Below are 26812 nucleotides of genomic sequence, written 5' to 3' on the forward strand. Positions count from 1 at the left end.
TTGTTACACAGCAATTTGGCTGTTACAGCTATCTGCATCGCTCTGGGACTCTGCAGACTCTGCAGCAGCGCACACAGCTCCCAGGGGCAGAAACGTTCTGAGATCAGTGGGTAAAACCGAGAGAAAGCATCACAAGTACAGGGTACCTCTCAGCAGCACTGCCTGTAGGAGATGAGAACTCTCTAACATGGAACGTTGTAACTCAATGAAGAAGCAACAACAATTCTGTCTTGCTCTTGTTCACAAACAGCAAAATAAATTAGAAGCCCAAATGAAAGCATCCCTAGACCACAGCAATATCAAGCCACATCAGCTTCTGATGGCCACACGAGACATCTCTCTGTTCATGGGGATGTGACAATGCAGAGGAGCACAACACCACAGAAGCAGACCTAACTTCCCTGACACATTACATGAAAGGTGATTTTCCAGCTTCCAAGTGACAGAACATTTTAAGGAGGGATTAGGATCAGGTTTCAATTACTTGAGAGCGGATCTATTATGAAACTTAGAAAAAAAAAGTCCACTGCAATCTCTAGAGAAAATTAGATTCTGAAATAAGTTGTCCTCCCCAATTACTACACCAGCTGAGACAGGCTGGACTTCAATGCAATCACCCGGTACACCTGTGGTTCAAACCCTGTGCTCTTCCTTTCTCAAAGCACCTGCACCGTTTGGCATGAACCCTGCCATGAGACACAGCCACCCCTTGACAGCTAAGGGTGGCCTCCATGGAGCCACTCACCTTGGAGAAGATTCACCAGCGTTGGTAAGAGAATCACAAGAGAGCTGGAAAAAAACCAACACGCTAGGGCTGTGTGGTGATTAATCTCCTATCTCTCATGTCTCTGAAAAAGCCTCATTCTTGCCTGCTTCAGAGGAAAAGCCAACTTTGTCTCGGTCGCTTTAGTTCAGATGTTGAACAGGTTGGTTTGACATTAATGCTTTAAACAGAAATAGGCAAACGTGTAGCTTGTGAACTTATAGGAATGTGAGAAAGCATTTAAAGATCAATCTTTCTCCCTCCAACATGCTATGAAGAGACATAAAGGGGGGTTATTCTTTCCCACTGATAAGTTTTTTCGGAGATGAACTGTGCAGTCCGACCTAGCAATTTTCCTGTCATAGCAAGCTGCATGAAAAGTCAACAGTAGCTAACTAGCAAGGTAACCCAATATTTACACAACCTTTCTAAGTACACAGCACACATTATTAGAAAAGGTAAAATCTCTTCAGATACCGACGTGTAAGGTTTTCCATTGAAAAGCCCACTCTTTGCCCACAAATGGGGAGTGATGATGCCAGACACAGAGCAACACTCCGACCTACCCAGCCAGCAAACTACCAGCACGTAGCAGCTCAAAGCGTGGTGGAGGGAAGGAGCAGAGGTTTGCGTATGGATCAACGACGGAGCAAACCACCCTCTGGAAGAGCAGCTCTTTTCACTGTTGTCTACCTGTAGCAGACATTATTATTATTTTTTTTCCCCTTTGTCTTTTACAGGTAAGGCAGCTGCCCAGTGCTGAGGACATGATTTATTTGTGTGAGGTGAACCCACGGAGCTGGAAACTACAGGTCTTGTGTGCAGCGAAGTTTCCTGTGAACAAAAGGTTAAGATTGCAACCTACCTTCCTGCTCCTGCTGCACAGAAACCAGAAAAAACAAGCACACGGACAACACCACAGAAACTAGAAATAACAAGCACGCAGACAACATGGGAGGCTACCTTTGGGAAAACACAGCAAATCTTTATGTCCCAGGCTTGGGGAGGAGCATTAACACCAAACTGGAGAGCTTTTGTTCAGCTTACGAAAACAAACAGAAGAACCAGAGAGTGAGACCATGAGGCACTGGAGAAATGGTGAGAAAAATTATCGTATCATACGAGAGTGGAGACGCTTTCACCAGCAATCTGGGCTTTCTTCAGAGGAGGGCAGAAGTGAGTGTAACAGCTGAGAAAATGTTTCTAATATAAATATCTTTTTTTTTTTTTTTTTTTTTTTTTTTTTGAAAGATTTGACAGGGCAAAATAAAGATTTTAGCTAAAAACCAGCATTTACAACAAGGTGTTTATATAACCAAGTAGGACACTCCTACAGTGATTGGAGTGGTCCAAAACATGACCAGGACAGAACGATTTTTTCAGTAAGGGAGCAATACATCAGCTCATTCTGACTGCCACCTGCACTGGTGTTGGAGAACATCCCTCTCCCTTTCAGCCTCCTTAACATGCTTCTCCAGTACTGCATCACATGCTTACTCCAAGTTCTCACCTAGCAAAGCTGATCAAGTGTGGGAAAGCAGCATAATGCACACAGCAATTGTAGCACAAAGTTTTTCAGCTCATGACTACCCTTCCTCCCATCCCTTTCCCTTTCCCTCCCAGCATCCCTTCCAAAGTTGTCCTTTACTTTCATCACGTTTTAACAGGGTGTCTTGCTTCTTTCCCCAGGTACCAGGTAGCTGTCTGTGTGAGATAATTACTCTGAGACACTCCTTGCACTGCTAGCGTCCTGCCCAATGCAGCAAGTCCCCTACTCCTTAACCTCAGCTAGTCCTTTATCAGTACTGAGCTTGAAAGCCTGTAACAACCACTAGGGTCAAAGCAGCACCTTTCCCTTGTCAGCACTGCAGGGCACAAACACAGTCAGGTCCTTTATACGAGGTTCCTTTTCCCTTTGCTCACTGACTCACTTTCCAGACCTCTCCGAGTGCTGCTGCTAACAGGCACCGCTTACAACACCCGTCCTTCCACTGCTTCCTCTTTGGCCCACTGCCTCCCAGAAGCAAGCACACAGGGGAGGGGAAGGCACAGTCAGGATACATCCCAGCCCTCAGAGCCATATTCTGAGTAATAATAATAACAACACCGAATCTTTGTGTGTTAGGCTTGCATGCTTCAATGCCTGACTTCTGATGCCCTTGGTTAGAGCGAGGCCTGCAGCATAACAGCCGCCTCTTGCCAAACAATCGCATTGCACTGTAATGATGACACCGTGTTACTCAGTTCCTTTCTTTCACAAAACCCACAAAATTGAATGTCACCATGGGAACAGTCTAAAGTTGATTTTGGAAAGAGGCTTATTTCCTATAGCTTTTCTGTTGGCATAAAAATAATGTCACTGAACTGTATCAGAAGCGAGTGCTTTATGAACTATCATCTGTAAAGGTATCAGTAAGCTCTGAAAACATCCTCCCCTAAGGGCTGCATTTCTTTAGTTCCTGAAGTAGAATACAGGGGCCAGAAAGGTTTATTCCCCATTTTCCTCAACAAGAAACACACCCCGAGCTACCACCAGAGTGATCTAATTCAATCATTCTTCAGCCTGTAATGCGTAATAAGTGTCAGAATGGAAAAATTCCTTCTAAGAAGAACAATTAAAACTTAAAGCAGCCATCCTGGTTGGCTGGCTGAACAAACGACACATGTTCACACAAGAATAATTCAGTCAACCGTCTTAATAAGGATTTACTTTAAACAGAACCTTGTATGGGTACACTAGACTCAGTCTCATTAAGGAGTAAGTTGGATTTTTATACAGCATGAACCATTGGCAATCTAAAACAGACCCACTGAAGAATGGAATGGAGAATCAAACGCAACATTTCAGACCCAAGCTCTATGTGCCTTTAATACTTTCTTTTTTTTTCCTTTCCTTTTTTTTTGAGTGCACACTACGACAGACATTTGCATTTATCATGTTTTTAACTTCTTTTCTAAGGATGAATTCTCTGAATCTGCATCTTCCAGCTCCGCTCTGTGTCTTTTCAGTCCTCCGAGAGACGGAGTGCTCTCACTGCCTGTGGGATGCAAGTCAGCAGGATCCTCTCTTGTGCTCACGTTGTAGCTGTTGGAGTCCATTTCAGACAGGCAGCAGTCTTTGTGCAAGGTCGCACCCACCTGCGCAAGATTGCCATTGTCAGCGTTTGGGCGCACCTGTAGTCCTTGAATCACAGCCTCCTGCTCTCCGAAACTCTGTCCGTTGTTGAAGCACGAAGGGCGAAGATGCAAATGGCCATTGTTGTGGTTAACGCAGGAGGTGTCGAGGCTCCTCTCCTCGCTGTCGTCAGCCTGGTTTCTGGAGCAGTGACCCGACATGCTACAGATGGCAACGCCAGAGAACGGAGGGACCAGCGAGTGGTGGCTTGGTGCTGGCTGACAGTTCTGACTGTTTTTCTGTTCCACCAGGCCGGCGGGCTGAAGGCAAGGCTCTTCGGTACAACTATTTAGCCCTTTGCAGTTAGCTTTTCCATTGAGCTTCTTAGTCTCAAAGGAATGCTCTATACCCCCGCTGGTAGTGTCTTCAGATGTGTTTTCTTGACTCTCCACCCGCCGATGATTGTCACATTCATGAGCTTGACCATTACTAGAATTTTCTACCAAACCACACTCCTTTAAAGTTTCTTTGTTGTGGCTTTCAGCAGAAAGAGCTGGGGAACCTTGAGGAACCACTGAGCTCAAGTTCCTGGCATCCTCCTTATTTAGCGCGTGTGCTGTACTGTGCCTTCCACTAGTTCCTGGTTTCCCTTCATCATTCTCCCCATCTCCTCTGGAGGATTCGCCATCTTTATTAGCCGAATACGATATGTACGAATAGTGAAGCCATTTGTAGGCTTTGTAAATCTTTCTCTCCACTGATTCACTGTCTGAACAAGGAGAGGTCCTTTCTTTGAGAACTTCTTTGTTGGCTGAACTCCTTTCCGGTGAAGAAGCTGGCGAAGAAGAAAGATCATCTACTTTGATCTGGGGGTAATCGTAGATATCCTCACCTATGTAAGGGGTCACGTTCTCTGTGTTAGTGTTAGTCCTTTCCTCCTTTTGCACCTTCTGTCGGCGCCTCAGCGCGTTGCGTTGCCTCATAGACGTGCGCCGTTCGTTCAGTTCCTCTTCGTCTTCCGTGCTGCTGCTGCTGCTGGAACTGCTGGACTCGTGCTCCTCGGGACTCGGGGATCGTGGCCGTGGGAACAGGTCTGTATCCAGCTCTGCCTCGCAGGTGTTGTCATCAGAATCGGACTCATTGGAGAGGGCCAGGAGACGTTTATCCTGGTATTTTCGCAGTGCGGAGAGCCTCTGCTGACGGGAAGCCACGTCTTCTCTGGCCGAGGGGGATTCCGCTGATCTTAAGGCCCTTAAGTTGTAGGCAGTTTCATCAGACTCTTCGGCCGTGTGCGGTGGGGAGTGATGCAAAGAGGCCGAGGACTCCGACTCGCTGTAAGCGGAGCGTTCGCTCACTCCCGCGTGGAGCTGCAGGATGGTGCTCTCACTGAGGTCGCTGTCCGAGTCAGAACTCCAGCCCTCGATCTCCCGGCGCACCAGGGAGTCGAAGAAGGCCATCATCCGCGGGTCCTCCTGGACCGACTGGTTGGCGTAATCGTGAGACAAACCACTGCCACTGTTCAACACGAGGCTGATGTACTCTTCGTGAGTGTAGAGGCAACGCGAGTCATCCTCAATCCGGCCATCTAGATCCCCTGTGCAGTCAGGCTGTTTGTAAGGACTCCAGATCTGTAACAGAAAATAACAAAATAAAATAAAGTACACACAGCTTTGACTTCATAAACTACTAAAGCATTTGCAATAGAACAGTAGAGCACATGCTAATAACAGCTGCAAGTTGCAGATTTTTTTATTCATGTTTACCCCCTACACCCACACTCACAATTATTCCAGAGATTTCTTTCTCCCTTCACAAACGTGTTCTTCCTGCATCTTCTTCACCCATCCAGAAAGCTAAGAGCTCTCACACTGCAGATTATCCGCCGTTTCAATATTTCAGCGTGTAATAATTCTTCCCAAATTGCAGGGCTCTATTTTTATGTAATAGGTGATGCTTACTCACTAACTGTAAGAATAGTTTGTTGCCTACAGTATAGTCTTAGCACTAATGAGGGATGAAGGCACTTGTTTCCCAGGAAACTAGAGTTGCTTGTGCCAGTGATGTAGAGCAACATTTCATCCAGCTGCACAGTCAGTCACACCTGATCAGCAGGCAGGGAGCTGAATGCATGGAGGTGAGAAGCTGTCTTGCACTACTCCCTTTAGAGAACCGTTGAGGAGGAAAGAAAGCATCCAACATCCTCTCAAGATGCAGCAGCAGGTTCGGTTAGAGGAGAAAGGTGAAGGAGAAGAGCTTTACTGAAAGCTATTTTTGAAGTGGGAAGAGGTAGTAATATTGCAAAATGAAATGATTTCACCAATATCAGCAGCCTTGACCGTACTCTCAGTCTATTATCTCCTCAGTTTTCCTACTATGAAGGGGAAAAAAAAAAAAAAAAGTGCCCCAAAGAAGATCCACCTCTATTCTTAAGAAACTGTTAATCCATAGCAAACGTAACAAAAGGATCTCCTCACCTTTCTCAGTTTTACTCAGATTCAGGGACAACACAACTGAAACACATATTTGGACAACTACCACCACCTTCCTCTAGGTCACTGCTAATCTCGTGCACAGCATTTACCGGGCACAGAGCTAGTAGGTACCTTATCCACGAGACTGCCTCAGTGTTCTGATACAATATGTGATTTCAGTCATGCGTTGGTTTAACCACGCTAATAAACTCACAAAATATGTTTCTATGCCAGCTACCTACTCTAGGTTGGTCTTTTGGGATAGACCTTGGCAAAAACACCCAACTCCTTTCCCAATAGAAATTAGACAAGTTTTGTTCCAAGTAGCCAAAATCACTCACAAATAGAGTGTTTTGCTTCTGTAAATGGGATAATCAGCACTCATCTCATGGATGCAAAGTTAACACATTCAACCTCATACCACCATGACAAGCACAATAAAAAAAGCCCATGAGGATTCCAGTAATTCTGTATTTACAGAGGTTTTCACTACTGTACTATCTATCTTATACCTTTAATATCTGAAGAAAACCAAAATAAGTTATCTTGCAGGTACTTGTTCAGTGCAGCCAAATTTAAGATGGAAAGGTAACCTTAATTCTACGGTTCTCCCAGACTTGAGCATTTCAGCAGGTAGATCACACCTTTTTGTGGTCAGGGAGCACACACCTTCCTGTAAATGCTTCATGCTGTGTGCCTGGACAAGCAGGCTGGCATACCCCTTCCTCAAAACAGACAGACCTAGTGGCATTCGACTGATCACCGTGTTTTATGAAACTTTTGTTCTGAACATGTTTTGCCATCCAGTTCAACATCTCATACACGTTTTTGCATCTTGAATGCAGAATTGTCCTAAACTTCCAGCTTGCGAAGGGAAGGCCTCCTCATCACAGCGGCTTCCTGTTTCTGCCCTCTGCTTGGGATGACAAATTTCCTCTGTTTCTCGTCTCTGTTCCAAAGATGGATTCCTGAATCTCCTTCAGGTGCAGTTTTGCCTGGACAACATTTACTTTTAAGAAGAGAACAAGTTTTAAATATTCTTGGACATGTAAGACCATTGCAAGTTAGCTCCTGGATTTTGTCATGACTTTTTTTTTTTTTTTTTTTTTAAGCAAAAGAATTATAAAACTCTTAGATTCTGCATGAACCAATATAAGTGGAGGAGCGATTGTCTGCTCTGAAGTCAGTCTGGGAAAGGTCCTTTTTACGATGAAGAGTCATCTAAAAAGGTATAACAAGTGAGTACTGAGATTCCACATCCTTATATTGCTACACGATCTTTCTGCTCAATAGGCAAGCATCAGAAAGTAAATCAGTGTTAAATATCAAAAAGATAACTAAAAAGTCCATAGTGAGGCGTTTTCCCTTCTGAGATGGGTTTGTGTACTCTCACTAGGGAGTACATAAAAAAGGGAAGTCAGGGGGAATTCAGTATTTATCCCCACGAATGCCTGCTGGTACAGTTTGCACAGGATCAGATGCCACTGGAGACTGATGTCCCTACTTTTTATGCATTTTGCAATGAGGGAGTAGAAGGGCCTGCCAGAGTCCCAGAAAGAAATCAAAGACTCTTTCCTCAGCAAAACTGGGAAGTTTTTAAATTGACAGCAATTTGTCCAGTGCTCTCTCTGTGGCATCTGAAATGGGCTTCCTTGCAAATGGCATGCATTTGCGTTTCTCTCATCCTCTGACTGATGCCATGGCAGGGAAGAATGTGAGCAAGTTGGAGAAAATAAGTTGGCAGCTCATCCCACTGAAGCAACAATCTATCAAGAAGTTCTTTCCTTGTCAGAGGATTAAGGAGCTGAATATTAGTCACTGATGCCCCAAGTACAGATATAAAAATAGGAACAATAACAGAAAAAGGGAGCACAAAACGGCTTCGCTACTTCAGCAGAGATGCCGCTGCGAGCATCTTTGAATTTCTTGTATTCCATGGTGGCAAACCACCAAAATTTTGAAAGAGAAATGGTTATGCCGTTAGCATGAGAATAATTAAAGCCAGCTACATCAGATTATCTCATTAGGCAAAGGCAGCTCGCCACAATGACATTCATCTGTCACCATAGCAACAAGGCCAGTAGGCTCTGCTGTCCTGATAGACAGTTGCCCTCAAAATCAGGCAGTTTTCCATTTCCGATACAAAATAGTATTTTTTTTCTAAAAATCCTTACACACTTTATCCATTTTAGCTTTTCTGGAGCTGTCTTCTAACTGCATGATTCTCCGTGGCCCTCCTCTAAGCCCCACACGTTAGAGGGAGGGAAAGCCTTGTTTATTTCTCCTGTAGTGCAACTCATGTTCCTGCCAGCACATCCCAACCTCTTATACTTAACTGAGGAAAAAGTAGTATTTTTTTTTCTATTTTATGTTGCTTAGCCATAGTGGCAAATGCTTCAAGCAAAATGACACTTTTATTTGGCAGCTGTGCTTTCCCATGCTATGTTTCTGAGGTTCAGGTTTTCAAAATGCAGAGCAATGAACAATTTGTTTGGATCCAGCATACATACTCGGAGTCAAGGCTTCAAGCATCCTTTATTAATCAGCTTGCTGACTACCATTTTAGGTTTCTAAAGCCTCCTCACTTGAATATTAATACATACAAATACACACTTCAGCTTAACCACTGTATCCCCATTCCTAGTAGGGGGCAAACCCTAAAATACTGAATTATTGAATTAAATTCCTGCAGGTGCCGCCTTACTACAAAATTAAATAAAGCAAAATATGATAACCGAAAAGGTCAAAATCATTCTCGCAAATGTTATTCGTTGCAGCAGGGCTAGGCCTGAGATGAATTTGTATCTCATTTGCAATCAGCATTAAAATAGCAAGTGTGTTGGCAGGAGCACATGGCATTATTGAATGGCTTGTCTGTATCACGCCTTGATGCTGGTGCTATCAGTTCCTCACTTCTACAAGAACTAAAATTAGGCCAGCTAGTCTGAAAAATAAGGGCTCAGACAAACCGACTACTTGCATCCACATTTTAATTCATCACAGTTTCTACAATTGAGGGAATGGAACAGCAGACGAACTTCATGAAGTTATCTCCCATGACTTAATTCCAGAGAGATTTTTAAAAGATACCTGAAGGACTGTGGAAGAACAGATACTTCTTAAACAGATGACTAAAAAAATAAAATACTAGCAACGGTTTTTATTTATGGCTCTTCCTCTTGTCATCTCAACATCTCCAGGCAAGCGCTTCAAGCATTTGCGTGGGAGAAAGACAGCCATACAAGGGAAGGACTCGGCTGCTTTTAATGCAGTAAACAGCCCTCTTCCACTGGTTTGCAAGTTGTCTTTCTCTCTCAGGTGTTCAATCTGCCACTTCCCTCACCTTCCTGCCAGCCACCACCACCTTTACTCCTGTTTCCCCACATGGATGTTCTCTTCCTTGCTCCCTCACTCCTCAATCCAGCCACGTTTTTCCCTGCCCCTGCAAGGTCTCTCTCCTCAGGCTGCTCTTGCATCTTTGCACCAGGCGGACCCAAGAGTCTCAGAACTGCTGGTATTGTTTCTCCTGTTTTGCCCTACTGCTAGTGGCTGTTACTAGTGTCCAGCCTGTCCTCAGAAGTAGCTGCAATGAAGAAGAAAACCACCATATGGTCACCTGCAAAACTGTTGTTTACTCAGACTGTGCCTTCAAACAGTAAAGCCATGCAGAACGAACAAGACATGAACCTTAAAACAACCTGAGCACCAAACAACGTGCTTTACAAGCTGAGCCAAAACAGCATACAACAAAAGCATAAGAACTTCAGGCTCTCTAAAACTTCCTACACCTTTCCCTGGATTTTTCTCTGGCTTGCAGTGTTTGGGGACTTGAGCTGCTCAAAGCAGCTACACAAGATGCACGGCATATTCTGTGACACCACGGGTGGTTCTCTTTTAAGGAAGCATTCAAGCAGAGATGTCTTTCAAAGAGTTACACAACCTGTGACTGGAACGTTAATCAAACTAACCTTTTAATCACTAGGCAAAAAAAAAAAACCAACAAAACAAAACAGAAAAACCCTAGCAGAAGTACACAAAAGCAACACAGGGGATGTTTATACCAATGCTAATCCAATAGTCTAAGCACACTCACGCAGGAAGGATTCATAGGGTGAAGGGTCAGCAGATCTGAAGTCCAAAAGGGAGGCTTGAGACTGTGTGAATCGAATTCCCAAAGCAAATGTATTGCTCTCGCTAAACTGCTTTTAAACAGCAGCAGACTGGCTGCGTGGAAATTGAAAAAATCAGTGAGGTGCTAAGACTGTTCAATGCTCTTTTGTTCAAAGCCTGTGAACTGACGGATTTGTGATCAAGATATTTGCATACAAACCTATCCAAAGGACACAGATGAAGTAAAACGTAGAAAAACAAACTAAAGTACCAGTAGAAGACAGAAGAGAAGTTGAACTAGGACCAGATACCAAAGGTTGATAGCCATAAAGCAAGTGATGCAGCTGGACACTGGGCTGTGGTCCCACTATTTTGTCCAGTTCTGGTCCATAGTGTGCAGACCCTTACCAGGGCAAGTTCTTTCAGTCAACTTGTAGTTTACTAAAGAATTTATTTACTCCTCACAGAAATAAACGACCTGATTTATAGCCACATGCAGCTAAGACCTTTATGAAGTCATTCAACAAAAGTGTAGAAGCAGCATTAGTTCTTATTATCCTAGTTAAAAATTAATAAAAATAAAATCTGTTTTCCTCCTCTTGTTGGCAGACATAAATAATATCAAAATTTCTATAGCAGCAGAATGCAAAGTGCATTAGCATAGCATAATCCCATCTCTCCACTCTCAACCTCTGTTATTAAAAATGGCAAAAAAAAAAAAAAAAAGTTTCTGCCTTGGTCCCACAATATCAGCTGTCTTTCTTTAAGCAAAAAAATACCAGAGCATAACAGAGATCGCCATCTCTTTACATTCCACGTAACAAGACACAAACTTTCTAAAAAATTGTAAAAATTGTTGCATGATTCAGAAGAAAGCCACAGAAAGGGATGCTGAATTGATCTAATCCAGAGGTGTGTACAGAAATTATAAAAGGGACCCTGAAGCAGTATTTGGGCCAAGTTCAGCTAGGTCAGGCTATGCTATGGCTCAACTGTACCATTCAGAGAGAATTTGCTAAATTTTTCACTGAAGTCTTAGGAGATCGCATATTATGGCTGTTACCAAACTCTCCTAAGTTTGTATGGTACTTCAGCAACATACAGAATTAAAGTGGGGAAAAATATATCCTTTCTCAAGGTAAAACAAAAACAACAACATGAAATCACAATCTTATTGCTTATCTCTAAAACCTTTAAAACTGAAATGGAGTTTTAAGTTAAAATGCCAATTGCATCGGTTTAGCCAGTTAACGAGACATACCACCTTAGAAAAGAAGATAATGGGAAGACTGGATGGGCGTGGGGTATGAATGATGAGAAGAATTTGAGCAAAACAAAGCACTCCTTTCTGAATTACTGAAAGAACACACTTTCTGATAATTGATCTTACCTTGATAATCTTTTCGACGCCAGATGAACAGATCATGTAAGTGTGAGGATTAAACCGGACTTGGTTTACAATTGACCGATGACCTTTCAATACCATAAAAGCACCATTGACAACCCTGCCAATGCCACCTAGAGGAAAAACAAAGACAACTGAAATGAATAATTAAGTTTCCATATTGCTTTCATTCATAATAATTTAAAGTCATATTATATTTGACAATGTGCTTCAGCTTTTTTCTGCAATACTTAAGGCCTGTGTTGGCTGCAGAATTCCAAATTTATGAGTAATGCCCCTATGAAAAGCTGCAAGTTTGATGAAAAGCATCCTTCCTGCAAATTATGACTTGGAAGCTAGCTTTAGTTCAACTATCTAAACAAACAAAGAAGGTTTTTGACCCAATAGGACAAGTATGTGAATAAGAGCAACATACATATTTTATGAAATCACCAGTGAAACCATAGTGCCTAAGGCATGACACTACTCAGTCTGTGAATGCGAAGCAGAGACTAATAAAGGAGTTGACTTCCTATTAGCTGTATTTTTAAAAAAATCAGCAATTCATCGTTGTCACAATTAACTCTAGTCAGATGGATAGGAAACCTTCAGGGCTACTAACCTGCGTCACTATAGTACAGCTAGACTTAGTACAGTCTTCTCTAGACCAGGATCTATAACAACTCATATTTCTGTGAATCAAGCTTAAAGAGGGCCCTGAAATAACAAATCTGACCAGTAAATTATAGCATTCTCTTCTACAAGGGAGAGAATTAACTAAAGCAGAATACTTTTGTAGTAATTGTAAAACTCAAAACAGAAGCTGAGTTATTGACTCTTACTAAGTCCATACACCAAAGCAAGAAACTGTCACACAGTATTTTTTTAATATATATCCACAAATTATGTAGTATTAAAGTAAATAAAATGATTAACTTATTAGAAAGCATACCTTCGTATCTGAATAAACAAGAGTCAATCAACACACTATGATTAACAGTGAAAGTGAAAGAAACCAAGACTTTTAGAAGATGAGAGGTAAAAACTGAAAACCACTTCAGAGGAAAACAATCTTGCTACTTACAACTTGAAAGGTCATAAGCACACCTTATAGAAGGTTAAAATCACTTCAATAGCTTATGTGCTACTTATAGTCATCTTAACACTGAACAAGTAAACTTTATGTGTATGTAAACTGATATGCATATGTAAAGTTTTAACATAATTGCTTCTTCTTGCTGCAAGTGTTTGCTATCCTTCTTTGTCCTCAAGAGGAGCTCTCTCCTGAAATAGCTGCTGGTTTGAGCTCTAAACCCAATGTTAAACCATCTGTCTTCTGCAGTCAGAGTTCTCCACAGTACACACTTCCAGAATAAAAGCTTGCATTAGCATCAAAGGGTAGCAAGACAAAATAGTCAAAATATAAAAAGAGGGAAAAAAAGACATTCCTCTATCACCTTCCATTTGTTAGGTCACATAAATGATAAAGAACTGCAGCTTGCGAGCTTCTGTTTAGCCCCTCTCCTCTTAGACGTATTCTATCCATTCCACTCAACTACAGTCTAAAGACCAGGCTGATGTGTACACTCAATGATGATGATTCAGAAATGAAGAGTTATACAACCCCCTAAAAATCTCAAACCTATCTGCAAACAGACCTTTGCAGCTTCTAGGAAGTGTTCTATTTGCACAGATCAATTTTTGCAGGCACTTTGGAATAGAAAGATAACATGCCTGAGAAGGGAAGAGAGATGGCGAGCAAAAGAAAGAAAATATAAAAAAAGAATTTTAAAGACTGTCTATAGAGTGAAGACATTTGAAATTCAATGAATTTGAAAGTGAGATCATTCCAATTAACTTCAAGATACATTCACTAGAACTACTCTGAGACTGAGCTACCTGGAATAGTTCGCTTACCTGAGTACTTTTATCTGAGCACACCTGTATTTTCTGCAGAGGTTCCATAAGGACAAGTTTGGCCTTCAGCCATTCCAGCAAGATTTCACCAGGGTAAGCAAAATTGACTACTTAATAACTGATTTGAGAGCAAGTTCATTAAATGTCAGATTGGGCTCTTTTGATTTTCGTTTCCTTTTGAGGTTCCTCACACCCTTTCATTCTGCTCGCCCTGGTTAGACATTCACGACCACATTTGTGGCTGATGGCAAGTTGCCCTACTCCCACAGCATTCCTTCCAGCCAAATCACACTTGTCAATCCACTTGCATCTATCAAGCCAACTGTAGATGGTTACATCAAGTCCAGTTCTCAACACATTTATCTTGACCCAGCAGACAAACGTTCCAGGAAAGAGGGCCTCAGTAGCATAGAGACAATTTGCTTAGGAAACATTTCCAAGTCTGTAAGTAATGGTGAAAACAAGTTTTAACTATCAGTGGACTCTAGCTGCCTGAATTCCATAGAAAGCAAGAAACATACCTAATGAAACACAAAATAATTTGAAGTTAGAGAAACAATGAGCAAATAGGGAATTATAATGGGCTGCATTTCGAAGCTAGTCACTGGCCTCTTCTGGGACCATAAGCGGTATGAATTTACCCACTATTACTTTCCTAGTAGAACAGCGATAACAGTTATTTAATGTCACAACTGTCTTCTGAAACTTCAAATGTTTATAAATTTACTAAGAGCACTGGATGAAAAGTACATGGCATGCCATGTCTAGAACACAGCTCTCCCATGGCCATACTCAAATTCAGAAAGTGTGAAGAAACTCCAAAGCCTTCTGCTTTAACAGTGAAGTTCTCTGAATTAAAAATCACAGACTCATAGGGGCTTTGGGTTGGAAGAGACGTCAATGATCATCTAATTGCACCCCCCTTGCCATGCACAGGGAAACTTCCCACTAGACCAGGCTGCCCAAAGCCCCATCCAGCCTGGCCTTGAACACTTCCAAGGATGGGGCATCCACAGCTTCTCTGGGCAACCTGTTCCAGCGCCTCACCACCCTCTGAGTAAGGAATTTCCTAAAACTTAATCTAAATCTATTTTCTTTTAGTTTAAAGCCATTACTCTTTGTCCTGTCATGACAGTCCCTGACAAGGAATCCCTCTCAAGCTTTCCTGTAGGTTGCCCTTAGGTACTGTCAGACCACTATTAGGTCTCCCCTGAGCCTTCTCCTCTCCAGGCTGAGCAACCCCCACTCCCTTGGCCTGTTTTCATGGGAGAGATGTTGTTCCAGCCTTCTGATCATCCTCGTGGCCTTCCTCTGGACTTGCTCTAATAGGTCCTTTCACAGTGTTAATAGTAAAGAGGAAGCACAACACTCAAACATGCACTGGAGTGAACTTCCCTACAAAGCCCCTTAAAACAACTAACTGCCAATTACAGGAAAAGTCCCCAAGAGCTTTGTGATTAGTGGAACCACAGTTTAGCAGACAGCTTTTTCCAGTAGCATGAAAGGTTTTAATAATTTAAAATGAAAAGTACTGACTCCAGCAGTGTCCTGATAATTTTGTGTCAAATGTAAGAGACTGCCCCAGGCCCTTGGTTTTGGAGAACTCCCTCGCCTGATGCAGTTTTAGTCTATCAACTCCTATATGCTTCGGTGATGTCTCTAAACCAACGCTTAATGCAGAGCCTTCTTCTCCATCCTTATCCTTCTCATCCTTATCCTCTTCACTTCACAGTCGTCCAGCAAAGCCGCTATCATATTACATGAGTATCTATGTGGCAGACATGCTTGTGTCCAGACTTGTCTGGAATCCCCCTGGTCTCTCAGCAGGCCTCAACAGTCCAGGCTCAGCAGAGGCTCAGCTGCAGCTGTACAGCTTCTAGCCATCGCACAGTGTGAGCCGAGTTTGCTCACGTCTGCTGCCAAAAAAATAAAAATAATCTCTGCATTAAGTTGAGGTTGGCCACCAAGCGCTCAAATTCCTTGTGCCATCTTCCATTTTTATACATAATGATTTCTATTTATTTTTCTTTTTGCTGTCTTCACTTAAACTGGTATTTCTATTTCCATTGTTTTGCTTCTGTTATCACAACAAAACTTAAAATTTTGCTTTTGAAGTTAGCTTTTTTTTTGAGGGGGGAAGGTGGTGTTGCTTTCGAATTTAGTGGCATGCACAAGTCTTGCAACTGGTTTAGCATGACAGCTTTCATATTCTTGGATAGTTACCACACTTATACACACAGTATTTATACAAATGTCATGGATTTAGCTCACATACATGTTGGTGCTATTAAAGAAAAAAAAACTTTTAAAAGTTTTCACAGGCTGATTATTCAGATTTTAGAAGGTTTTTAACTTTCTAACCCACTGGAGGAGGGGATGGAGATATACTAGCTGGTTTTGCAAAGCCTTCCAAAAATTGCTATGCTTACAGACAGTTCTGACTAGTGATTTAGTGTTCTGGCTGTGCTGGTCTGCTTTTATTTGATACACAAAGGGAAATGTCAAGAAAATCCTTCTTTTTGTATACCCTGCAAATAGGTGTACCAAAGAGGAGCAATTCAAAGTCTCAAAAAATTCTCTAAATATATCCTACTATGATATTTGTCCAGCTGCCACAAACAACTTGTTAGAGCTTAAATCTAAAGTGCACATTTTAAATATACACTTTTAAAAGTGATTTCCTCTACATACACTTGACAAGAATACCATGGTAACATGGCATACCTATAGGTTTAATACAGACTGAAGGAAACAACAGTACGATGCCTTGCAGTAGATGTCTACTGAGTTGTCAAAGGGAGTACATTTTTGCTTGCTTTATTATTATGCATTTAAAATATTATGCCAATGAAGTATTAATTATGCATATTTTCATATTTATGCAAATAATCTAGCATTTCATATATAGAGAACATGTTTGATGGTACACACCACCATATTAAAAACCAAATAAACACTGGAAAACATAGTAAGTGAGAGCAAGCCACTTGGACAGCAATCCTCCCATGGAGAAGTTCCGTAACACATAGCAGTATTTAAAGCAAACAATTGAAGAAATTATCTGCAGAATAAGGAAAAAATGGAAGTGCTTATTCAAAAGAGTGCCCTAGTGCAGAAATCCTGTAAGAACATGGAAGAGTCTCTGAAGTAAAAGAAGCTGCATTGTTCCAAATATTTAAAAAGGAAGTCAAAGTACTGGAGAACTTCCTGGGATAAGGAACAATCTCCACGGTCTCTGTAACAAAGGAATTAAATGACCTCATTAAAAAGAAGTCCTTTCTATCTAGGACACTGGAAAGAAGTCCCACTGGTTGTTCATATAAGGTAGAAAGACGCTCCATAAACTAACGCATAACTTCATACAAGCCTTGCAAATTACTCAAAGTGTTGAAAGCTCCTGAGAAGAACCAGATATCTGCAGCTGCTGCCAGTGTGCCACAGCACAGCGTTTCACTCTAGTACTTGGCACTACAAAGAAAGCTAACTTAAAAATAATTTAGTTTTCATTAATAATAATAATAATACAGGACTCATTTAGTCCATAAGCCACAGCCCTGAATTTGAATCCTATGAGGTCATGAAATGCTCACGGAAGAGAGAGGCTATGCAAGCACCAACACTGCTCAATGTTGTAGAACTCTGAGGTTGCTTCATGTTCTTCCACCAGTCGGGCAAATAAACATTCACAGAGTACAGGGCTTCTGCTGTCAGGGCAGCAAATTATGTTCAGACCCCTTTCGATGTCCGTCTGATCACTTACTCACCTGCATTTGCTTTGTCCAATGCATGCCAGCAGATAGCTTTGCTCCTCAGAGAAGTGTCTGTAGAGAAGCTAGATTAAACACCAATACTACTGCCCAGAGAGCACAGGTGCCTGCACCATCCCTTCTAGTGGGATCACGAATCTGAGTCCAGCTATGGCAGCAGCCAGAGCAAACTCACCGTTTCCTTGCAGCACAGGCAAGGCTGACTTTGGTCATGTCAAAGAACAGCATCTTTGATAGTGAGAACAGCAAGGGCTGGTCAAGAACCTCTCCCTTCCCTGCCAGGTAAGAGAGGGTTTGGTAAGACAGGAGGCATCAGGGGAGTCTCGTGTAGCATTCCTGGACTGCTAAGTGCTTCTGGGGAAAGCTGTCTCCAATATGAAAAGATCTGTTGAGGAATTCTTCAAGCCTAAGGAGCCGTCTGCATTTACAGTGACCAAAGAAAAAAAGGAAGAAAAAATTGCATCAGTTCTGCTCAAAATTGATGCAATTAGTTTAGTAACTGGACCACAATGATGGGCCCTTTCTTGCTAGCAGCTAAAGAGAGAATTAAGAAGAGGTTTTGAAACAGTTTGCTGTTCTGATTTAGTCAAGTTTTTCAGACTTCAGTCAAGTTTTTCTTTCTCTGGTAAGAGCCCGACAATGCAAACTGAAGGATTGCCAACTGCCTTCTCTATCACAAATACCATGTCCCTCACACAGCATCTTCGAGCAGTATTTCAAAAGCAAGAGAGACAAGCTCTGAGTTGCAGAGATGATTCAGAGTAGTGGGTGAGGAATGTAAATTCCTACTAAGCCCTCTATTACTCCGCAAGACGTGTCAGGTTCTGTCTTGAACGGGGATTCTTTACTAAGAGGCTGTATTTATGGAAGTTAGGTTTAAATACTGCCTGAAGTGCTTATGCTGTTTAACAGGCTTGCTGGGCAGGTCACTTAGGGCCGATGTCTGCTCTCACTTCTAGCTTGCCTTCAAGTCAAATAAATGCCATGGAAACTCAGGACTGCTTTTCTTCTACCAGATCAATGTATTTGTTGTGCTAGAACCTCTGCCTCTGAAGAAAACTGGAATACGTGCTTTAAAGAGGAAGTTGGCTAACAAATTTACCACACGATTGGCAAGAGGGGAAAGCTGGGTAGCACTCAGTTGGAAGAGGAAGCGGAATTATCAACAAGCTATTCCATCTTCAAGAAAGGACAAAAAGGCGGTAAAAAAAGAAACTCCTTTTTGGCATTGGAAGTCCTGGCTTATTTAGAACAATCTAAAGTTGTGGAGGAAGACAGTAAGGCTCTTCAGCAGAATAGCTCCCTAAGCAGCTTGGGGAGTATCCTTTGCTCTTCCCCAGCTCCCAAATAAAACTTGCCTTAAAAATTCATCTGAACAAAACCACTGGAGGAATCTCCAGCTGAGGGGGAATGACGCAATGCAACTGACTGGGAAGACACCTCTAAACTATAATTATTTGCCATAAAACCAGCAGAATCTGTTCCATCTTCCTGGCAAAATACCAACACAGGTAACTGCATTCCTCCACAATGAAATAAGTTTGCAGTTGTCTGACTGATGTATTCTATTCTAGTCTTCTTCATCTTTTGTGTAGTAATATTGCTAACCATGAGTTAGCTAATGCTTGCTATACCTGGATGTAACCAAAACAATCTGTTTCAGAGCTGTCCCTAAGCACACAGCTCTATAAAAAGGTTTCTTTTTGCAAATAAGTTGCTATTTACGTTATTTATATTAATAGCTGATATAATTTAAGGGAGTTGTACCGTAAATATTTATAGCAACACAATGTCTGAATTCAACTGGAAAGATAGATATCGGTCAGGGTGATATTTTTATTTAAAATATCAACCAACAGTACAGGACATTACATCATCCTGTCTAGTTTGTACAACATTTAAATGAAAAAAACACATCCCACCCCCTCAGATTACAGACCCAAAGACATTTCTATTTTAAGCTAAGACGTGAGAATAAGGAGTTTTCCACTGAAGCAGAAGGTTTCTAATGCCTCCATACCCTATAGCAAGACTTCTCCAAGGAGGAGGCAGAGCAAACTCTCCAGTTGAATTACCATGAGCCACAGGACCAGATTTAAAAAAAAGGATGTTTCATCACATTCAAAAAAGGCCCAACCCTTCAACGGCTGCATGAAGAATAGAAGAACTTCCCTAAGACTATCACAAGTGACTTGGATGGCTGATGAGATTTGCCACAGAAACCAAATTTCTAGGTTTATCGAAGCAATACTCATGAGCTTTTTAAAACTCCTTCAGTAAGTCTCATGAGCAGTTCTCTAAGACAGACAGGTTCCTACTACAGGATCTTCAGATGCTATTAAGCAATTACTGATGGCAATTGATGTTAAGTAATTAATTTTGTAACTGAAATGTTGCAAGTTTACTGACACCCTTCCTCAAGTTACAAGAAGCAGAAACAAAAAAGCTGACTGAAACACATAAGACAGGTTTTTGTGACAATTCCAGCTATCAGTCCTTGTGCACAAGTTCCAGATATAAGGTTTGTCAGCTGTAGCTGTCTGGAAAAAAAGAATTTTCAAAAGCATCACAGCCAAATACAAGAACCCAAACCCAGAATTTATAAATGCAGTGAGGATAAGTATAGAATTACATTTTGTATATGTTACTACAGTGCACAAGAAAATATACAGATAAGTAACTAATGTGAATGTATGTAACTTTTGCTTTAGATAGAAAGAAATTCCATATTTAGTAATAAAATAATAACAAATGAAGAAGGAAATCATACAAGTGGAAAGCTGAGCAGAGGGAAGTCTCTATAAACCCTTCAAGAAAAGGGCAGAAGGCTGAGGTACTGATATTTTTAATAGGGCCATCTTCAGGACTTCTGGACTGCAACACTAAATGTTCATTAAATAACCAATCCAAGATTAGAAGGACATTTTCCTCAAAATTCTGGCATTAAACAACCCTTTTAGAGGTTAGTCATCCTCTTAGCTGTGGATTACACCGTGGTGATTAATGGCCTTTCAAAGCAAAACAAAATCTTTTCACTTCACCTCCAAAGCAGACTGTAATTTTCTTACACTATTGCTAGAGCACCTGAGACCATGAAAGAACTCTTGGTTGTGCTTAATACCACTACAATGTGGAGTTTAAACTGTGAGAGCCATTAAAAACCAAAACGGTAGTGGATTTTCCTGGAGTCTTAAGTCTTTCAACAAAGATTCAGCACCGCTCTTAAAAAGCATTTTGAATCGTTTCCACAGAAGAGAGGTGCTGATGTTATAAGGCCTAGAGATAGTAATGGATGGCGTTGCATTGTCAGATCCTACACAATAACAGACAGTATCAAATTAGGCACCGACCAACTGTATAGCATTTGGAACACCATTGTTATATCCCACTCTGCTGCTTTTCTTTAACACCCCCAACTCCTGTTCTATGCAGATTTGGGTTACTGCTGCTACTTGCTTACTGTGTCTGCCCCAGCTTGGGGAAAGGTCAAAATAGTCAAAAAAGGTCAAAATAAATGGTCATTGTTTCCACCAGCTAGTGCTCCTCCACCCAGAACGTCCAAGAGCATACCTGCTCCGTGTCAGAATTCAGTGGGAGGGTTTTGGGGTAGGATGAAAAGAAGAGGAGGGTGGCACTGTATAAAACTGGCCAGAATCATTTATGCTGCAAGCTTCGTTATGGGATGAAGTTTCTTAGTAACAGATCTGAGTACTTCAGTGAGCTCAGATGAGCTTAGAAGCAGCAGAATTGGTAGACTCTTGTCTACCAAGCGAAGGAGGAAAGGCAGACCCTGCCTCCATCCACAGCTCTCTCTGTCAGTTCATCCAGATGATTTAAATGATCATTATAAGAGAAAAGAAATACAAAGAAACCCACTATGATCACAGATTCAAATAGCATTGTCCATTGCTACCCAGAGACTGCACTATGTGTCTGTAAACTCTTCCCATCCAGCTTTCATCAGAACAATTCTGGATTCAGTGGCTGAGTGAAAACAGCAATTTTTCAAAAACAGATTAGTATTTGTCAGGCATTCTCCACCCTAAACCCCCAAATTCCAAAACAACAGAACTTACCTGCTTCTGGATCTGGAGGAATCCTCCACATATACAAATTGAAGTCATCAGAGCCCGAAAGAATGTACTGTTAAGAATAAAAATAAAAGCAGTTTACCACAAGGTATCACCTGAATTACATTATGTGATCGTTGATCTAGTTTCTCCAAACATGAAAAGAAAAGAAAATGAGATAGTTTTCCTCATTCTTTGCACCTCACTGATCAACTTACCCTTAAATAGGGATGAGGTACCAGCAGAAAAATGCTGCATGCTTATAAATGGACCAAAGCTCAAAAGCATGCTTCGTGTATCTAATGCCTACTGCCCAAAGTGCAAGTTTTCTTGTCAAATAAGGCTACAGGTTATGGCTGGCTTTAACACCTACAGGACTAGAGTAAACATGGATCTTGCAGCCTGCAACTCTTGCCAGTTTTTTAATGTCTGCCACTCACCCTTTTTTCTCTCCTTCTGAACTACTGAGGAAAGCTTCTTCGAACACATACCTGAAGAAGAGAGCTAGCACTTTCATTGCACATAAGCACAACATGTGTGGCTCACAGCAGTCTGCTGAAGACCATCAAAGGTCAGTCAATGATGATGATAATCTTCAGCACTGAACAAAACCAAAGCTAAACACTGTCACCAAGTCTCAAACTGTTCAAAAACCACATGTGAATCATATAGTTTATTTTTCTCTTGGTTACAGCTACTCTGAAGAGATGGACAGCTGCCCTTTTTCAACAGTACACGAACAACAAGCAAGCTTTATGGTGTATAAGTTTCGGAAGTAATGCAATCTGAAGTAGCCCTACTTCATAAACTACAAACATTTACTGGAATGACAAGTGACATCTGACATGGTAAAAAGCTTATGCCCCTCAGTTAAGAGAGGCTATAAATTGTGCCTTGTCTTCAAATATCTCTTATCCAATAAACTGTAAATCCCTAATTAAGAGATGAGAAGACACATAGTGGAAACACTGGCAGATACCAATTCCAGTTACATTGGTGCAGACAGTTTAAATCTACCATCCTCAGCACACTTATGGGTTCTGCTTAATCAATGCAATCAATAAGCTGGTTTTTAATTATTTTATTATTATAATTATTTGGAGGGAGGGAGGGAAGAAAAAGAAATAAACAGAGCAAGTCTGTCTCTTTCTTTATCCGTTGATAGGAGAAAATTCTGTTTTGTTTGGCTCAAATATAATTCGGTTTGTCTTTCACTCTCCAGGGATATATAATCTCATCAGGCAAAGTACCATCAAGCAGTGAGGAGATAAATCCTGGAATAACACAGGACTGAGAATCAAATAAACAAGAAATATATATACCAACACGGAGAAGCTGCTATAAATTTACACATATTCTGTTTGCAATGCTAATTACATTCTTGCAGAGTTTGGATGTTTCCAGCCACAAAAATTGCAATTACCAACCACTGAAGTCCCTTGTCTGGCGTCCAACTATCACAATCCAGCCATTCTTCTTTCTCTTATTTTTAAGGATGTAGGATGTGAGTAAGCATTTATGAATGCAACTCTGCACATTTTCTGACAGGTAAGAAGCATTGATCAAACACCAGTTCCATTACAAACGTGTGTGCGCTAGTTCTGCATCACTCATAGACCCTTCCTTTCCAAGCCAGAAAGCAATTTCTACAAGTCAACGTGTTCAAGCACTTAGGCAGCTTACCTCTGCCAAACTGACCTACTGGTGCCAGGAATACGTGCTTCCCTTTCATCTTGCTGCTTATAAACGTTAGCCCACAGCATGCTGAGCCGCGGTGCCAGATCTGCACAAATCAGGGCTCTCATAGGCAACCTCCCAGCAACCAGAAAGAAAGCAGCTCTCATGTGTTTTGTTACACAGAAAATGCCCCATAGGAAAAAAAAAAAAAAAAAAAAAAAAAGCTTATGCTTAATGTTATGAAAACGTTGCCTGTTGTTGACATTTATTACTGAAGTGTGCAGCTGAAGCAAGAACTGGTTTGTCTATGATGTGGAGAAAAAAAAAAAAAAAAAGACTTCTAAAACATCTAAAAAGCTCAGTATCTTTTTTTAATGTATTGTGGTCATAAATTCAAAAGTTCCAACAACTCCTTTAATATGAGAGCAATTTACCACTTCACGTCTGAAATCAAACACGCCTATCAATGTCAGGCCCAGAAGTGACAGGTTTCAGATATCCCGCACCAGGCACAAAACACAGAAAAATCACATTATGTATGTGCAGGGAACCAAGCATCTCTGAGGCTCTTCAAATCAGCTTCAAAACTGATCTGCGGATGAAAACACTGTATGCCCTGTAAGACTCAGTGGTCAACTGTCTAGGAGATCTGATGTATCATTGTCCACTGAAGAGGAACACACTACCTTCAAATGCTCCTGATTGAGTCTGACTTTGGAGAAAGGGAAAATTGTTGTGTCCTTGCAGCGATGCAGACTAATGGCGATTTGGCTGCATCATCTTGAATGCAAACAGAGGGTCAAGACAAGTGATTATTCCCCTTACCTGGCCCTTGTGAGGCCACACTTGGAGTACTGTGTCCGGTTGGATCTCCCAGTACAAGAGCAACCCTAATAAACTGGGCAGAGAGTGGAGGAGGGCCACCGAAGCTACAAAGGCACACGACCTGCAAGGAAAAGCTAAGGGAACTGGGAACTGCAGAAGAAAAGAAAGTGAAGGGTCAGAGCGGACCCCAATAGTCTTCCGCTATCCAAAGGAACCCGGAGCAGGCAGGGACAGACACTTCTCAGAGGCATGCGGTGAATGCTCAGGAAGCAATGGTCACAAGTCACAGCAAGGGAAATTCCAGCTGAGCACAAGGGAACAACGTGTTCAGGAGCATGACAAACACTGCAACTCAGCCCCAGAAATACAGGGGAACCTCCACCCTTGCAAAACCAAAATTTAACTAGGCTCCCTGATAAACCTGAGCTGACTTTGACAATGCCTGCTCTGAAAAATAGCTTTGGACAGGTGACTTCCAGAGCTCTTTTCTGATTCTGCGAGTACCAAAGAAATAAAATGGAAAGAATTGGCTTAGCAGAATGTTTTGGTTTTTTTTTTCCTCTCTCTCCAAGGACAGAGAGACTCAACTCCACTATCTACTTAAAAGCATCACAATGTCCTTCAGTTAGTTATTAAGCCAGAAGACGGTGACATTTGCAACAACCAAATAAATATGGCCAAATCATTCTGGAGGCAGTAAGTACAAATGCAGCACCCACATTGCAATTTATGTCTAATCACAGAACAAAGCTGAGGATTCGAGCTGATGTTGTGAAGAAGTAGCTGTGTGTCTAACCTTGAAACCCAGACAGTCATCAATAACGGCCAGAAACTGATAGATACAAATTTGATGTTTTAAACTACAGGCTGAAGTTTTTATATATATTCAAGTTTTATTCCAATAATTAGCTCTCGCTAGTAATCCTTAGAAACATACCGTATTCTGCAAAATACCCAACCAATTTGGAATCTTCACCATTCTACTGCCACCACAGTAGCAGCTGCCATGGTTTTCCATTCTTCTACCACGTTAAGAGGTTTGTGCCTCTAGGGTACATGCTTCTTCCTGCTGTTCTCGTAATACAGAACTGAATTCAAGGCCTTTTGCCTTTTTCCCATTCCTTTTGCCTTTTTGCTGTGAGATCAGGTGATAGTAGGGAGCTGAGAAGTACAGCATGGACTTTGCAGCTTCAGACCAAGAGGCAGCCAGAAGCACAACTTCATGACTCTGCTACTTGAAGAACAACGTGCCAGCTGAAGCCTCAAGAGCAGGCACCCAAGCTGCTGAAGCCAGAACTGCACTGTGCCATGTGGCAATTTGACATTTGGCAATGCCAATCAGTAGTGTCTGCACAAGGCAATGGGAACCCAGGGCCTCTGGAGATCACAGCTGGACTGATGGTACTGGGACATTTCCTTGATTTTTTTCCCCCCCATGTACTTGTTATTAGCATAACAAATAAGCCAATACTTTTCCCCACTGGTTGAAAGCTGCAGGATGACGACTGAGGAATTGCAAAAGTCATTCCATGCTACTGGAGAATTCAAAGAAATAATTGCTATGAAGTGCACCAAGCCCTTGTTAATAAGGCTAAAATCCTGAGGGAATAGAGTAGACTTCTTAAAAGGAAGAAAAGAAAGGAAAGAAAAGGGGTTTGGAGTACAGTAGATGAAAGAACATCATGCTGCATATGCTTAGACTCCACTTTAATTATGTCCAAGGGATTTTGGTCCTGAGGGGATGCACAAAGAGTAATTCCTAGCAGAGCACCTTCTGCTTCAAGACCAAAAGCCTGGATAATCAAATCACACAGGCAAGCTAGTAAGAGGCAAAACCATGTGTGCTTACAAAAACAAGTAAATGCTAAGACAGGCTGCGCTCTCCCTCCTTTTTACCCTCCCCTCCGAAGAGAGGCTGCAAGCAGAGCATAACACAGAGAACTGGTGTAGTGCTGAGTTCTGCATGAGAGCAGACGCTGAGCAGAGAGTACAGATGCTCAGATGTCTGGGGGCAGAGACCAATATTAAAACCACCTGTTTGATTGTCTGCTTTTTTGCTGCTGTATCTGACTAGGGCTTCAGAAATCAACATTCAGCATATTCACATGAACATGAGGTTATAGAGAAAAGCAGTTGCTAATAATTAATATTTATTTTTTAAGCAGGGAAGAATCAGCTGCTGCGTCTAGCTGTTACTAACAATGACAGGAAAAGGCTTCCAGATGACTACCAGCTGCTGATTCAGTAGTTTGCCTTAGAAGGAAGAAAACTCTCAGGCGTGGTTAGAGTCTGCTGCTGGAGAAAGTCTGAGCCTCAAGTACGCATGAAATGATTAACATGAGCTATCATCAGGAATCTGGCAGCGCTACTTCGGACTAGCGATCTCCACTCGCTCCCTGCAACTCTTCTTGTCTTCTCTCTCCCCAAGGAGATTAGAACAGTTGATATAAATAAATGGAGACCTAATCAGCTGCTGCTATAGCCTTGTAACAGTAGCATTAGCACTGCATTTTGCAATACCACTCTGGAGAATTTATTTTTATACTTACCACTGCTGGTTTCAAAGCTTTCAAAATCCCACAGGCTGTATTTCCTCAGGTACTACTGAATATGGACTACTTAATAAAACTGTATCTATATCAAACCTTACACTGTTTTTTTTGTTAACATCCACATTTTCTGTTTCCATAAAATCCCTTTACTTAATGACCTA

At 41.6% G+C, this 26812-nt stretch overlaps 1 protein-coding gene across 2 annotated transcripts in view; it reads right to left on the reverse strand.

Annotated features, from left to right (window-relative positions):
* Positions 1-1723: 1723 nt before the first annotated feature.
* Positions 1724-26812, reverse strand: part of DCAF5 (DDB1 and CUL4 associated factor 5) — a 70445-nt gene continuing 45356 nt past the window's right edge. For both annotated transcript variants that reach the window (XM_084520026.1, XM_084520027.1), the window contains exons 7-9: positions 21604-21670; positions 11850-11977; positions 1724-5506 (exon numbers count right to left, since the gene is read on the reverse strand). In XM_084520026.1, the coding sequence (XP_084376152.1) occupies positions 3698-5506; positions 11850-11977; positions 21604-21670 (2004 nt within the window). In that variant the 3' untranslated portion in view covers positions 1724-3697. The remainder of the gene's footprint in view (positions 5507-11849; positions 11978-21603; positions 21671-26812) is intronic.

Source organism: Aythya ferina (genome assembly GCF_964211825.1).
Source record: "Aythya ferina genome assembly, chromosome: 5".
NCBI classification, from domain to species: Eukaryota; Metazoa; Chordata; class Aves; order Anseriformes; family Anatidae; genus Aythya; species Aythya ferina.